We start from the raw sequence: 17,254 nt of genomic DNA, 5'->3' as shown, positions 1-17,254 counted from the left end.
AAAGCAGCAGACTGTATACCTTCCATAAAAACTATCACCATATTACTAAATGTCACAGTAATAATGTAAAAGCCATTGGTATTAAAGTAACTGCCATTTACCTCAACAAAAGCACCAAATACCCATGGTAGCTCAGCAAGCCACAGGTACAAATTACCACAAACTTATTTACATTGTTTGGTTAGCTGGCTACATCACCACCTGCCTAAAAAACATTGTCACATGTCTGGTTACCCTCTAAATATGGTATAAAACAAACCCACAGGGAGGCCATGATGCTCAGAGTGTATAGCAGTATTATAAAAAAAAAACAGGCAGTATTAAAAACCAGGCAGTACAGATTACTAACAGTACTGGTGTATCATCCAGCTCTAATACTCAGGTATTATAAATGTTTTTTAGTGATGCACAATATCACCATTAATTTTGGTGGTATCAGACTTGTATTGGTAAAGCTGTAAATTCCCAATACCAACCAACTATTATTGGACTATTATTTGTGAGTGATGCCAGTGCAGCAAAGCATCGGTATTGGCTAATTTTATATTGGTATTGGATCAGTAGTGAAAAAGCAATATCAGAACATTATATATACTAACAACAGAAATTGAATAAAATTGTGGAAGATGTATCTATCTGTAAATACTACTCTTTCATCAATTTTGTGCCTTAACGTACAAGGTGACGACCATACCTGACACAAAACAAATCATACGTTTAAATTCTTGGTTGGAAGGATGTGTGCAATGGAGACGTCGTAAATGAATGATGCTATCTTCTTCACAACAATCATCACTGCATTTCTCTACTTCAACTATATCATCATGTACTGTAACTTTATATGCTGTTGGGTGAGAGCCTGAGTACTTCCAGATTCCAAATTCATCCTTCTTAACATCATCTACACACTTCAGCTGACGAATGTCTATCACAAATGTTGCACTAGAAGTAATCCCGGTAGGTTTGGCTGCACATATTTTCTCATTAGGTATTTTAGGATCAAGTAATATCTGTAAGATTCTTTCTGAAGTATACTTTGAAGGTGGGTACTCATAAATAGGCTGACTGCATTGAGATTGTTGTTCACTGTAATGAATACTGATCACCTTTACAATTATTTTATAATGCAAACCTGAACTTCAGCTTTTTCCTGACTGACTCCTTATCTATTCTGTCATCTTCATCTATGATAAAATCTTAACATGACACCATAGCATGTATTACAGCAACCATACCACTACTATTTTCAGCATATTCTTGCTTCATGTCTTCATCCAGCACAGTAATTATCTCTCTGTAACAAACAACCATGTTACCTACAATATTTTCTAGTAAGAAAGGGTTGTTTACCATCGACTACTAGACAGTATCCAATACCTGGCAATGCTGAGTAGCCTGTGGTGGTGTGGCCTCTATTACACAACCCAGACAATAGGGCACCCCACAAATATTTTAGTGCATGCCCCCATAGATCACTTAGGATTACTCCGCATTTTATTAGTTTGTGAAGACGGCTGGTTGTTCCATATTGTGCTCTACTCCACTCCTATGGTTGGTTTTTGAAACTCATTACAATTGGTAAGCCCTGTAGCAATGAACCAGTACTCACACTTAGACGGCTTCTCGTGCGGAAACTACCATTCTAGGCCAGAACCAGCAGAATTGAACTTGGCATTAACCATCCAGCAGCGTCCCAAGATATTTCATTAACCATGCATCTACAAAGCCTCGAGCTGTCAGTGACTCGTACCATAACTAGGTAGCTATAGCCTCGTGCAGCCAGACCTTTCTTTTCAGTGGGCTTGGTTAGGGAAAACAGCTGCGCGAGATTACTGAATGGCTTACCTGTACTTCTTCGCTTTCACTATACGTAAAAGAGATTCTGCTTTCTGTACCAAGTCTTCTGTAAATCAAGTGGCTGGGAAATCCTCTTCAGAGTCGAAGGGCTCGCCGTTGCTTGTATCATCGTTGTCAGTCAGCACAATGGCAGTCTCCTTCGTACGGCCGCACTGGGAAAAAATGAACGGAATGGTAAGTAACGCATTGCTACTATTAAAAATTACCTGTGACATATTCAGGAGTGATAGTGATACAGTGTACAAGACGAGCTACACATCAGAGCGGAACAGGTGGCATTATTAGACTGCGCATGCGCATTGCTAATTATATTACTCGAGTCCAGTAGTCCAGTCCAGTGTTCCAGTCCAGTGTTCCAGTCCAGTGATTAGTTACACCCGTGTTTTTCATGAGGTTTAGCATATCAAGCTCCAATCAAAGTAATGGACAGGAAGGGCAAACAATTGTTTTCCACGAAGAAAGTAAAAACAGACTGTGCACTCAATTCTATTTGATTTTGAAAGTTTAATGATGTCTTCAGATAACTTGATGTCTGGTGAAAAATCAAACCTGCTATCATGGGCGCTAATTAGAATGATTTTCCCAGACCCAGTTGTACCTTCATAGGTAACAATAAAAAATCATAATGTATATTTTTATGTCACAAATTTCTTCAAACCACACAATTAGTGAAAGTTTGCTCACATGATTGTTTCTAGGTTTACAGTACTCATGTCCTTAAACTGTTACTGTATGGCTTCAAATTTTGTAGTTTAAAATTTTGGGGTTCACCAAAAATTTTTTTTAATTCATAAACTTAGTTACAGTATAAGGTATTTTTTCATGAAAAATGGAACACACTGGGTTTATGGTTTCTTCGCACATGAACACAAGTGTAAAATACGTGCAAAGTTGGTACAGTGATGGCAGCTACTAGAGGAGTGTTTGAGCAAATTTTGTCTCTTGTGTGAGAGGCTTCCAAGTAACCAGGACGCTGGTGTGAGGTGAAAGTGATGCTCATGACATTTTTGCTGTGAAAGTGACAATAGCTGGTGTACCTGTAGCTGAAGTAATGATACAAACTCTTCATTTTTGACTTGAGTGTTGTCTCATGGACAATACCAAATTATTCAGTGCTCATCAATTTTTTGTGAGAAAAAATTTCTAGGGTTACTATAGTTACAAGAAAATTGAAACTATGAAAATTTGGAGCCGTATGGTATGTCAACTACATGTGAAGGTGTAAAATGTTACCCAACACAGCTAAATTGTTCTTTAAGACCTCCTTGTTATTGGGGCCACATTTTTGTTCATATAGAGGTGACCCTCCCTATCCATGAAGTACACTAAGTCCTGTAGGAAATAGTACTGCTGTGTGGATAGACATTCGACATATTTACAGAAACACCAGAACTGTGACCAGCTACAGTATATGTCATCTTAGCTGTTTAACTGTTACATGAACATTACACCACTTGTTTGTCATGGCTGCTACAGTTGGAGAAGTAGTCATGAAATATCACTTTGTGACCATACCATAACTTTTCTATTATCACAAAAGGCTGTAGCCTGAGGGGATGTGGTTTACTTGTTTGGTTTAGTGTTTGTACAGTTTATGATAATTGTAATTTAGTTGCTAGGAGACTATGTACATCCTTTCAATTACTGGGGATTTTCAAGTTGGCTGGTGACCTAATTATACAGTGACTAAACAGGTTTAACAGGTTTCACATTTAATAGCTAGACCTCATACACTAGTGTCCCATCATGTAATGGTTTGATCAGAACTTATAATATTGTACAAATCATTTCACTCAACAATATTGTATGACAATAGTTGTCAGTCAGTCTCAAATGTGTCATTTGAGTACCTGCCTAATGTAGCCACCTGCTTGATAAGGTCACCTGTTTTACCAAGTCAACTTGATAATCCCTGGTATCTACACATACTTGATAATCAGGACAGTTTAGATAAAGTAATTCCATTTTACAACAGTGAATGTAGTAATTTAGTTGGTCCCTTGTAGTTACAGTTACGTTGCTATAAACATTGTGTACAATACAATACACAGTGTATTTGATGTGTAATAATTGTTTACACAGAGGAGAGATGTCAGCTCCAGTGTCACTGGCCAGTATGAAGAGACAAGCAGAACTGGAACAAGAAGGAGAACAGGAGTGATAGCAGCCATACTACTAACACTACAAGGTACAATCTGTTCCTGTTGTTGACCATTTCCTGTACAGGGTAAACAAACTACACAACAATACCAGGAAATTTTTGTGGTACTTATATTTCATGGTTCTGTACCTTATTTTCGTGTTTCAATTTCTCAGACGCCTCTTAGCCCAGGATTTTCACGTTTTAAATTTCGCAGATCACTGTTGCTCGATTTTTGTTCTCGCTACAAAGAGTCAGGATTGATTTTACTTCAAGCGTCATAAATATTGCTAAAGCACATCTGAAACAAGTATACAGCACAGTAGTGGCAATCTCTGTTTGAGGCATAGTCTAGTCTTGCACTAGGCCTGCTTCTTTCTTGAGCCACACCCACTTTAATATTGGGTATGTGTGATACATGATACTGTTTGTAGGTTTATGTGGAGTCCACATATACCTACAAACAGTATCACACACCAGGAGCCACACTAAATTATCATTAACATGAATTGAAGTTTGTAGGACACAAATAAATTTTCATGGGATACAATTTCACGGTAGCTTTACTAACGAAGAAAACCTTGACAATGATGTACAGTGAAAATTTTAGCCACACTTGTGATCTGTTTGATGTTACTGGAGATGAAACACTGACAGCTGTTATTGTCTAGAGTGAAGTACTGTTAAATATATCACTAAAATTGGACAATATTATAACTTAAGAATATACAAGATAAGAACTTGAAAATCCTGACCTTGTATTTTAGTTTGTGCACTTTTGGTGTTAAAAGTGATTGTTCTATTAGAGTATTTCATTGTGTGTGTGTGACCTATTAAAATAAAATACAAATCTGTTTTACAATAATTGAGATATACAGTGTCTTGAGTTAGCTGAGTGAATTTGTTAGAAGCCTGTTGGCTTTATATTATATTGACATGCCAGTTCAATTATTCTAGTGAAACACACTCTTATAATACTCTAATTGAGCAGTCAGTTTTGGTGTTTGGATAACCGAAGTGATTAAAGTTTGGATAAGCGAGGATCAAATTCAACTGTGCTTAAGTTCTTCCTTCACTTGTGGCAGTTTGTATTTGAAATGGTCAACAGTTAATCATAATTATGAATCTGTGTATTTAAAAAGAAATATTTTCAGCTGACAAATGATGCTGCTACTGGTACAAGTCAGGATATCAAGGTAGCAGGATACCTCAGTCTTGCTACAGACTTCACCCACAAATTTACCGCTGGCCTAGTGATGAAGCCTCTTATCTCAACCATATTTGGATAGTCACCACGGCAATCATGAAGTCCCACACAAGATCAGAGACACTCAAGCTACCCCAAATGTAACAACATGTTCTTACAATTGAGTACAGTAACTGGCTGGTACAACACTTGTCAGACTGTTAGCAGATAGCTTCAGTAGTACAGCAACAGCTTGGATACTCCTGTTTACTGCCAGAGGGTTCATCTACATTGCTATAGTGTCTGTCATCCCTGAATTACTGGAGAAATTGTTAGAAAATACGAACATGAAACTTGTTGAATTGACTAGTGAACTTAAATTCAATTATGAAAGTGTAAATATATTAATTTTTTTTTGAAATTCAGTAAAGATTGAGTTATGGTAAATGACTCGAATAGAACACACTAAATACTCCAATTGGACAGTCACTTTAGCAGTTCTTGTTGATTTGATCCATTATTTTGAGAGATCACAACCAGCCATCACTGCTTCAACATCTTCTCCATCCAAAATGGCCTCATCCTGGGAAAACATAACAAAACAAGTGAAGTACACTGTATTGGGACTAAAATGTGTAACTGTTATGTAACAAAGTTGTCATAGTAATGAGATCATGGAGTATATGCAACTTAGTTGTTTGGGACCTACTTGACGTGGTCACTATAATGAGATGGTCTTATTAATGAGGTCATGAAGTATGTTTGGGACCTACTTGACGTGGTCACTATAATGAGGTGGTCTTATTAATGAGGTCATGAAGTATGTTTGGGACCTACTTGACGTGGTCACTATAATGAGATGGTCTTATTAATGAGGTCATGAAGTATGTTAGGGACCTACTTGACATGGTCACTATAATGAGGTGGTCTTATTAATGAGGTCATGAAGTATGTTAGGGACCTACTTGACATGGTCACTATAATGAGGTGGTCTTATTAATGAGGTCATGAAGTATGTTAGGGACCTACTTGACATGGTCACTATAATGAGGTGGTCTTATTAATGAGGTCATGAAGTATGTTAGGGACCTACTTGACATGGTCACTATAATGAGGTGGTCTTATTAATGAGGTCATGAAGTATGTTTGGGACCTACTTGACATGGTCACTATAATGAGGTGGTCTTATTAATGAGGTCATGAAGTATGTTTGGGACCTACTTGACATGGTCACTATAATGAGGTGGTCTTATTAATGAGGTCATGAAGTATGTTTGGGACCTACTTGACATGGTCACTATAATGAGGTGGTCTTATTAATGAGGTCATGAAGTATGTTTGGGACCTACTTGACGTGGTCACTATAATGAGGTGGTCTTATTAATGAGGTCATGAAGTATGTTTGGGACCTACTTGACGTGGTCACTATAATGAGGTGGTCTTATTAATGAGGTCATGAAGTATGTTTGGGACCTACTTGACGTGGTCACTATAATGAGGTGGTCTTATTAATGAGGTCATGAAGTATGTTTGGGACCTACTTGACGTGGTCACTATAATGAGGTGGTCTTATTAATGAGGTCATGAAGTATGTTTGGGACCTACTTGACGTGGTCACTATAATGAGGTGGTCTTATTAATGAGGTCATGAAGTATGTTTGGGACCGACTTGACGTGGTCACTATAATGAGGTGGTCTTATTAATGAGGTCATGAAGTATGTTTGGGACCTACTTGACGTGGTCACTATAATGAGGTGGTCTTATTAATGAGGTCATGAAGTATGTTTGGGACCTACTTGACATGGTCACTATAATGAGGTGGTCTTATTAATGAGGTCATGAAGTATATTTGGGACCTACTTGACGTGGTCACTATAATGAGGTCATGAAGTATGTTTGGGACCTACTTGACGTGGTCACTATAATGAGGTGGTCTTATTAATGAGGTCATGAAGTATGTTTGGGACCTACTTGACGTGGTCACTATAATGAGGTGGTCTTATTAATGAGGTCATGAAGTATGTTTGGGACTTACTTGACGTGGTCACTATAACGAGGTGGTCTTATTAATGAGGTCATGAAGTATGTTTGGGGCTTACTTGACGTGGTCACTATAACGAGGTGGTCTTATTAATGAGGTCATGAAGTATGTTTGGGACCTACTTGACGTGGTCACTACAATGAGGTGGTCTTATTAATGAGGTCATGAAGTATGTTTGGGACCTACTTGACGTGGTCACTATAATGAGGTGGTGTTATTAATGAGGTCATGAAGTATGTTTGGGACCTACTTGACGTGGTCACTATAATGAGGTGGTCTTATTAATGAGGTCATGAAGTATGTTTGGGACCTACTTGACATGGTCACTACAATGAGGTGGTCTTATTAACGAGGTCATGAAGTATGTTTGGGACTTACTTGACGTGGTCACTATAATGTACTGTAAAAGCCCTAGAGTTAACCACTCTATAACAAAGTAGTATACATTATAATTGTGACCGGATCTGCTAGATAGTGCCAGCCTTATTTTAAAGTTGAATGCAATAAAAGCAATGGACAAAATATTTTAAAAATTGAAGAAAATTCCATAAATTTTTGAGTGCTTGTTCCACGATGAAGGAAGGTGATAACAGCAACGCCTCTCGCAAAAACTATGGAGCAAGAAGAGATCAAAAATCATTGGTACTTCTAAGGAGAGAGAAGATATGAGCGTTAGTTTGCCTGACGTTGGACAAGCGGTTCACCATTGTTTTTTCTCTTGTTTTTGCCTTCGCTCAGGGCCTGAAAGACGAAACTTACCCAACAATGGATTCACCTGATAATGGAGAATCCGACGGTGTAAGTTGCATCCTGGTAGAGGACTGCATTTGAAAGTTAAGACCATTTATTTAGGCACCTGTGTAGTTTTACTTTCCATATTGTCACTGTACAAATCAATTTCTCTGCTGTTGCCACTTTGTAACACTGTAACTTCGAAAGTTCTTGACTTCTGGAACTGAAACTTCAGTTGACCATCCTTTTGTCTATCTAGATGAAGAAAATTTAATAAAATGGAATTTGAAAAATGTGCTATCATATGGGTTCTTGCAGATCTGGTCACAATGATTAGTCTTTCAACATGATAGCATTAAACCACTTTGAAATTCCCCGAGGTTTACCCAACTTGACTTTTGCATGATATCAAGAGTTAATAATAAGAGAGGAGAGTGTCTAACGCTGTATAGTCCTGTAACAGATGATTGCGCAGAAGTTAAACGGCTTCTTTTCCGCGTAACGTACAGACTGGCTAGTATATTTTCGCATTTAACCACAAAGGCTATCCCAGACAAAGGGCGTGCGTTCAACTCGATGTTCAAGTTCACCACGAAGAGCATCGCTCTGTTGCGTAAAGAAGTGTGGCTGTTAACCTCGAAGATAACTCTGGGGGAGAACGTCTGAGAAACCAATAAACACTGAACCAAAGGCGGAGTATCGCTTCGAATTTTCACTGCGTCGCCATGTTACCCTACCTTTGAGCATTCTTCAATTGAAGGAGCACTGTTCCCTGTAAATATAGCTCAGTCTTTAGTTCAGTCTTCGAATATTCTCGAGGATTCATCACGGTGCGGCAAAACTAATTGCGGTAAGGAAACGAACAAATACTAGAAGCCTATACGTTACACGGAAAGGAAGCCGTTTAACTTCTGCGCAATCATCTATTACAGGCCTATACAGCGTTAGACACTCTCCTCTCTTATTATTAACTCTTGATGATATCCTTTGGACTCATCCATTGATTATAACAAACGTTGCTACAATGTTACATGCTGCCTAGCCATACAGTGTAATTGAATCTTTCAGAAACATTCAGTTACACTCGTATTGGCATAGGTGATTACTCACCCAGGCTACTAGATTGAAATGGAAGTATTGCATATTAACTGTAACATGGGTACTTGGGATTTGTATGCCCACACCCTTCAGGCTCTGGACATACATATCAGGAAAATCCATGTTACAACTATTACATGTCATACAAGATCTCATTATAATTAATAAGACACCTAACACGTATAGTGACCATGTCAAGTAGGTCCCAAACACAGCTAAGATGTACTTCGAACTTTGCCTACAATTTATGGGAACTTCAAATACTGACCTCAGTAATGAGGTGGTTGTATTAGTGAGGTATCACCATATATGTACATGGGAACATGACAATTGTATAACATTGGACACCTTGGGAGTTGGGACTAACCAATCATTCAATGATTATGTTAACTTTCTTACACAGACAACAGGAAATCATTGGTGGAAGAAAAGTATTGTGTAGATCTCTTTTAGTGGCACTTACCAAGGTTTGATAAACTGTAACCAGATCTGCAAGAATCCCACAAGCCTAAATTTTGCAGTAGAATGCAATAAATGAAATGGGTGAAATAATTTTAAAATTTAAAACAATTGTGTAAATTTTTTGACCACTTGTTTTACAATGAAGGTAGGTGCTAATGGCAGAAACCTTGGTAGCATCATGATCCCCAAAGCAAGGAGAGTTCGAAAACCTTTGTTTCATGTCAGTACTCCAAACGAAACAGAAGATATGAGCATTAGTTTGACTCACGATGGACAAGTGGTTCACTAACACTTTGTTCACAGATTATCGCCTGTAGGAAGAATGTGGAAGACAAAACTTACCAGAAATGAATTCACTTCTTCATGGAGAATCGGGTGGTGTAAGTTTCATCCCAGTAGAGGATTGCATTCGTAATATACGACTGCCCGGTTTATTTAAGTGCCTGTAACATATTTTCTGCATAGTTACTGTACAAATCAATTCATAGTTTCAGTTCTGCTGTTACCACTTCGTAGGGCTGTAACTTCAAAAATTCTTGGCTTCTAATGCTGAAACTTTCGGTTGGTCATTCTTTGGCTATCTATAAAAAGAAAATTGAATTTTAAAAATGTGCTAACATGTGGGGTTCTTGCAGATCCGGTCACAATTACAGTGTGATAATCTGATTTTCAAAATTCATCAACTTTTTCTTCCACCCAAATTACCTGTCATACTATAATAGTTTATATGGGACATTAACTAGTGAAAGTGTGTGGATTATGAAAGTGGATCATATAACAGGTAGCCACCATGTGTTACCATGACAACATTAAGTAGTTTGATCAATGGAATGATTGTGTGTATGTGTAGCCAAGAGCATATAATAGAAACCAAGAGTATTGAAAGGTGTATTACCACGTGATTAATCATTGCGTAAAGTAACACGGATATTTCAGTAGTCGTTCGTTTTCATTGCCACTAAGGGTTGCTGTATTTAGCCCAATTCGGCCACTAAACCAAGCGAAAACATGATAGCGTTAAAGGGAATTAGCTAATGTTAAAGTTCTGGCACTGCCAAGCGGATCCCTGAAGGCGTGGCAACACGCTCGTTTGTGCAACCGTTGTTTTAGCGAGCTGGAGTTATCTTGGCACTTTCTTTGTACAATAACTGGAGTAGGGTTAAATATATAGTCACATTAAATATTCGTTACCATGGAAATCACGCTCCTATAAATGACAGAAATTAATTGAACACTTGAGTCTCAAAGAGAACAGCTCTCCTTAACTATGCTATATAACATTCTTAAACAAAATGTATATTCACCTGAATACTTGGCTGAATAACACGGAAAACTGGCAAACAAAGACCCGTTGCCACGTACGCATTTCAAATTACCATTTCACGTAAACAAACAATTACTGAAATATCCATGTTACTTTACGCAATGATTAATCATGGGCTAATACACCGTTTGACACTCTTGGTTTCTATTATATACTCTTGGTATAGCTTAGTAATTAGTAGCTTACCATCTTCCTCTGCTATTCTTTAGCTTGTAGGGTGGTAACTTCAGCTTGTGAGCTCTCAATCATCATCTATAGTACCTCAGGATCACTGGGAAGATCACAACCAGCCATCATTGCTTCAACATCTTCACCACCCAAAATGACCAGCTCAATCTGAGAAAATATATACAAGTGTATACTATAATCTCTTCTAATGTACTATACAAATTACGGATTTAATTAAACCATATATGGTAAGTCCCTTTATGATGTCACCATTCAGTCCATGCCCACACAATTCCAGGACATCAATTTATAGTAAATTTCCTATTTTGGTCTCAACAACTTTGTAAATACATTACATTTTACCTCTGAAACAGAAAATGTGTTGTTAAAGGATTAGAGAGGTCATGTGATACACATCTTGCTACCATAGCAACATGACACACCTGTTTAGCAAACAATACTTCTGTTTGTCTAGCAACCTTTGCCACTTGATCCCTGGTTATTGTGGCCTCCTGGCAACCATATAAACAGGGATACTTGTCCATATACAAGGGATAAATTAGTATTGTTTAAATTTCACGAGTGGTTCACTAACACTTTGTTCATAGTTTATCGCCTGTAGGAAGAATGTGGAAGACAAAACTTACCAGCAATGAATTCACCTGTTCATGGAGAATCGGATGGTGTAAGTTTCATCCCAGTAGAGGACTGCATTCGTAATATACGACTGTTTATTTAAGTGCCTGTAGCATATTTTCCACATATTTACTGTACAAATCGATTCATAGTTTTCTGCTGTTACCACTTCGTAGGGCTGTAACTTCAAAAATTCTTGGCTTCTAATGCTGAAACTTTCGGTTGGCTATCCTTTTGGCTATTTAGAAAAAGAAAATTGAATTTGAGAAATCCGCTACATGTGGGGTTCTTGCAGATCCGGTCACAATTACAGTGTGATAATCTGATTTTCAAAATTCATCAACTTTTTCTTTCACCAAGTTACTTGTCATACTGTAATAGTTTATATGGGACATTAACTAGTGAAAGTGTGTGGATTATGAAAGTGGATCATATAACAGGTAGCCATCATGTGTTACCATGGCAACATTCAGTAGTTTGATCAATGGAATGATTATGTGTGTATGTGTAGCTTAGTAGTTAGTAGCTTACCATCGTCCTCTGCTATTCTTTAGCTTGTAGGGTGGTAACTTCAGCTTGTGAGCTCTCAATCACCATCTGTAGTATCTCAGGATCACTGGGAAGATCACAACCAGCCAGTATTGCTTAAACATCTTCGCCACCTAAAATGACCAGCTCAATCTGAGAAAATATATACAAGTGTATACTATAATCTCTTCTAATGTACTATACAAATTACTGACTCAATTAAACCATAGATAATATACCCCCTGGATTGGAAACTGCGCCACGCGCCCATAGACTTTGTACAAGAACCAGTGTCCTTAGGCTGGTTTCGCGCTTCAACAAATTTAAACCTATTACAGCAGAACGGTGGCATTAACGACTTTATTTTTGATTTGTGGTGTTGTTATGATAATCGTTCTGGTTAGTTGGACCACTTCACGTCACTTGGTCGGAAGGCCTTACAATGGCGGATTACATGCTTTTTTGGAAGCACATTCTTAAGTGCTGTAGGTATAAAAAGAAAGTATCACAAGGTTAACTATGCTATAAAGAATTGCTTCGGCTAAATAATATGCCTTCCATAACTTCTTTGGTAGGTTTTTGAGATGGTATTTTTTGGCAAAATTGGAAGCACATTCTCTCTCTGATTCTAAACAGTATCGCTACACAATTTATACTACGAAGTCATCAAATAATGCTTCATGGTATGGTCTGAGTGCGAAAGGCGTAGCGTACAGGGTTTCAGTGTTTTCCTTGAATGTGTCCAAACCAGCTGATCTTGCGTTCAGTTTCGTTTCTACCGTTCGCACAATAAAGAGCCAATTTGCCTCGAAACTCGCTGTTGGCTTCCAAAACATCTTGAGAAAGAACCTTTTACCAGTGGTGAGTCTTGTTTCGCCCAGAGAAACTTGTCTTGTTATTGAAGGGGGCACGAAACCAGCCTGTAACCAGGGGCGCTTACTAGTCTCCAATCCAGGGGGTATATTATCTATGGTTAAACCATACACGGTAAGTCCCTTTATGATGTCACCATGCAGCCCATGCCCACACAATTCCAGGACATCAATTTATAGTAAATTTCCAATTTTGGTCTTGACACCTTTGTAAATAAAGTACATATTACGTACCTCTGAAACAGAAAATGTGTTGTTAAAGAATTAGTGAGGTCATGTGATACACATCTTGCTACCATAACAACATAACACACCTGTTTAGCAAATAATACTTCTGTTTGTCTAGCAACCTTTGCCACTGATCCCTGGTTATTGTGGTCTCCTGGCAACCATATAAACAGGAATACTTGTCCATATACAAGGGCTAAAATAGTATTGTTTAAATTTTTGCGAATGTTGCCGCCGGCCAACCACAAAAATATTTTAACAAAAAAAGTCCTACACATGCAGGAATGTCTCAAAGAAAGAAGTCTTTAGCCAATAAATCTCATAGTGAGGAGTAGTAGCAGAATGAAACATACACACTACAAGCCAACAACTTCAACACTGTAACATGCTACACGCTACAAATATCCACAACCACCTGAGCTATATACAACAAGTGTGGATGAAGAGCTTAAACAAACCTTTATCTGAGGTACTGTAATTCACAATTACAATTCCAGCACTGCTAAATTTTTTGTACATATGATTGATTTCCATCAGCCCTGCTGTCCACAAATTAAAAAATATTTACAATGAATATTTTCCAGACTACGGTATTCTAACTTGTGTGTACTTGTGTAATATGTGACCGAATTTTGGAAAATCACCCATATGCGTGCATTTGACACCAAAAATATTTAATGATCAAATCGCAAACTTTATAGTGCAAATCTACTTGTTGATGATTTTGAACTATTCCCAATACCTTAAATTGCAAGAAAATTCTTGAAATATTTTCAAAACTGTGCCCTGCTCTTATTATAGTATGTTTGCGTTGAGCTGAATCCTCAAAAACATTTAATAACTCATGGATGCAATTACACACGATCTTGAAATTTGGCTCATTTGTAGTACTGCTTGACCTGCTAAAAATATTTCAAAATCTTGTTGTTCAAATGTTTGACATAATATTTATGGCCAATCAAAATTTTCACAATACATTTCCTATGGGGAAGCCATATAAATACAGTGTCCATTAGAGCCCTTTCCTGAACTTGTAATGGAGCCAAACCGTACGTGTCTGTTGTTGACACCTTTGCTGTTACCAATAATCATCTGGTTGGCAGAAATGTTAACTCTGTTGAGTACTTTTAATTTTAGCTGTTTTTCAGGGTTCAGCTCAACGTGAACATACTATAGCAACCCACTAAACATGAAAATTCTAAATATTTCACATGCACCCATATGGGTAATTTTCCAAAATTTAGTCACATATAAGTTTGTGTAATACTTGGGATGGAAACTGTATACTAAGTATCTACTGGTCCTACATACAAGCCCAACACACATAAAGTGAAAACTCTTTCATCAAACCCTTCAAGTTGAGAACTCGGGTATAGCAAAAAATAATATAACCCTGAAAGGGGAAAACCCTTTCATTTTCAATGCAGTAAAATGAGCTTGGTCCCAAAGTGTACTTCGTTAACTCACTTCAAATCATCAAAGAATGAGTCATCCAGTGAGAACATCTCTTCCTCCTGATCATCCTCCACCCCTGTAACAACCAGTATCATTACTCAAGTCACTAATGAGGTCACTGGGTGAAACAATAAGAAACAGAGGTACTAATGAAATGATTAATATTGGCTGATAAATGCTAACATAATTTGAAAGTGTTTTAACATTTGGAGAGAAAACTGGTAAGGATGGTTTTGAGCAAGGTGAAATAGAAAACTTCACTACAGAACTCCTTGCTGTTAACTGGATAAAAATGTGTATTCAATTGTTTTTTGAGGGGATGGTGGCCTCAAACCTGGGATTAATTATGGGTGTCTTAAGCTCCAGGAGAGCATGAAGGTGGCGTTTGCCTGCCTCCTCCGGGTGTATGGCTTGGTTGGCACCTGAGGGAGGCTTTGTTGATTGTGACTCAGGGATGATGTCTAGATCGAGGTCCATCAGTAAATCATCCTCAAATGTAATGTTATTGATGTCAGAAAATAGCTGGCTCATCCTGCTTTGGGAGTGAAAGTATAAAGACATTTTGTTTTGGAAGGATGGTAGTTGTGTGCATGTGTGTATGAGTAAGTGTGACTACTAACTTCCCCACTACCTGTCTGATCTGGGTTGGGTAGGGTGTAACAATGATTGGTGTATAATAGACGATTTCAAAACTACTTTGTTTAAAGTTTAAATGAAATACAACACACTTGTGTATTTGACTACTAAATCATCTTTATGATGATTTAGTGTAGTTCTCGGTACACAAAAAAAGGAAAAAAAAAATACATGTGAAAAAGAGGGCCAAACCTCAGGAGTACACAGATACTAGTAAGATAACCAGAACAGTGGCTAGGAATAAATATACCATACATGTCCCATAATTGATAATTCGAATCATAGGAGTAGTAAGAGGGGGGAGGACATGGCCCCCGAAAATTTGGCCAGCCTATCAAGCCATCTGATAAGTACTCAACTGTCTTCTTACCACTAATGCTCCACAATTCACCTTTTTAATCAATCATAACACATTTATGAAACTATCTGGTTGCATTTCTGACTCTTCCAAATGATGATCGTCACAAGCGCCTCTAAAGTTATTATTATATCTTTGAGAACGTCAGAATGTTATATGTGACTAGATCAGAAGTATACCCTGATGGTATGATATTCAAGCGTCATTTACTGTAAAAAATCTGAAATTTAATCTCAAAAAATTAATTTAAAAAAATTCCCTGGGAGATTCCCCCAGGCCCCCTAGTTTGGCACACTTCACACACTTAGTTGTATCTTATCCTTGCCCCCCCTAGCTATGCCACTGATTGTACATTAAATAACATGATCAAGAGATGACAACCTGAGCAACTTGTTTAAAATATTGATCTACAGGTACCACTTTAGTAGATGGCAATTTTAAGAATTTTCACTAATATCTCTATGTGGACCAGGTGAAAATCCTCCCATTGTGAAACCAGCTTTTCAAAAATACATGCACCTGAGAATCGAAGGCCAAAACTAGTTTCGCATGCCAGATGGTTTGTATGGAGGCAGCATATAAATCGTCTGGTCACTTCCCATTAGAATGCAATCACATTACATCACAGTATTGTTACCAAGGATGGCATAATAATTGTGCCAGTCACCTCATGTGATCAGACTAAAGTAAAGATTGTACTGGTGATGTCTTGGTGAGGTATTTGAAACATTGTTGAACGTCTTCTTTGACAATTCTGCTGTTTCACAAATCCAAAAGTGAACCACATTCTTTCCTTTACCAATGGTTTATGTGTTAGGGGAACAATGATCCTAATCCATGGTGTTAATAAACACAGTCTGTAACCTAGATTCAGTCCTTTATGCATGGTGTTTGTTTGTCAGAGTCCACAAAGTGATTTGATTCGGCAATGGTAACGTGCACAAAATGTGTGCAACAGTGACCAGACAGTTTATTTGCCACCATCACACAAGTCACCAGCCACACAAGTAAGACTAGGATGAAACTGCTTCATCAGTTGATACAGCCCAATAATCCAGACTGGGGACTTGCATCATTCACAAGCCAGCCAATTGCAGTTTTCACAGAGGTCTATGATCATGTGACTTAAACCACTGGGTTGGATTGAGCATGAAAAAAACAGTTTAGACACACTATTTTCGTGCAGCCAGCACCATTTCTTTGGTCTGGCTGCGCTAGACTGTATGCACACACGTAGATATAAAAAAAACTCACCAAACCTTTAATGCGTTGTCCAGGACCAAACGCCACTCTTCTGACATGTTTCGTGACTTAGCGAATTGGCTGCTGTTTTAACTCTACCAAATCCGAGACTAAAACACGACCGATTGTGGGGTCTGATCTGAACTTGGAGTGGGCTTTAGTTGGAATAATCTAAAATTCCTATCTCTACTAGATGCCCACATCGATACCATAGTAAATAGGATGGTTAACATGTCCTGAACTACCAGTCAACCAGTCCATTAGGAAGGGTATGTGTATAACATGCACAC

At 38.0% G+C, this 17,254-nt stretch overlaps 1 protein-coding gene and 1 long non-coding RNA gene across 2 annotated transcripts in view; one reads left to right on the top strand and one right to left on the bottom strand.

The window, feature by feature from the left end:
- The window catches only part of LOC136266893 (uncharacterized), a 17,164-nt gene extending 11,531 nt beyond the window's left edge, over window positions 1-5,633 (top strand). Inside the window, exons 10-11 of the mRNA XM_066061925.1 lie at window positions 3,941-4,045; window positions 5,152-5,633. Of these exons, the coding sequence (XP_065917997.1) occupies window positions 3,941-4,018 (78 nt within the window). The 3' untranslated portion in view covers window positions 4,019-4,045; window positions 5,152-5,633. The remainder of the gene's footprint in view (window positions 1-3,940; window positions 4,046-5,151) is intronic.
- On the bottom strand, window positions 5,534-17,254 carry LOC136266898 (uncharacterized). The gene is made up of 5 exons (XR_010706351.1): window positions 16,977-17,254; window positions 14,741-14,804; window positions 12,177-12,326; window positions 11,028-11,177; window positions 5,534-5,766 (listed from the first exon to the last, which is right to left on the bottom strand). It is a non-coding gene; the product is annotated as an uncharacterized lncRNA (long non-coding RNA).

Source organism: Dysidea avara, chromosome 9 (genome assembly GCF_963678975.1).
Source record: "Dysidea avara chromosome 9, odDysAvar1.4, whole genome shotgun sequence".
In the NCBI taxonomy this organism is placed as follows: domain Eukaryota; kingdom Metazoa; phylum Porifera; class Demospongiae; order Dictyoceratida; family Dysideidae; genus Dysidea; species Dysidea avara.
Note: the sequence above shows the minus strand (reverse complement) of the source record. Positions and strands in the feature narration are given on the sequence as shown.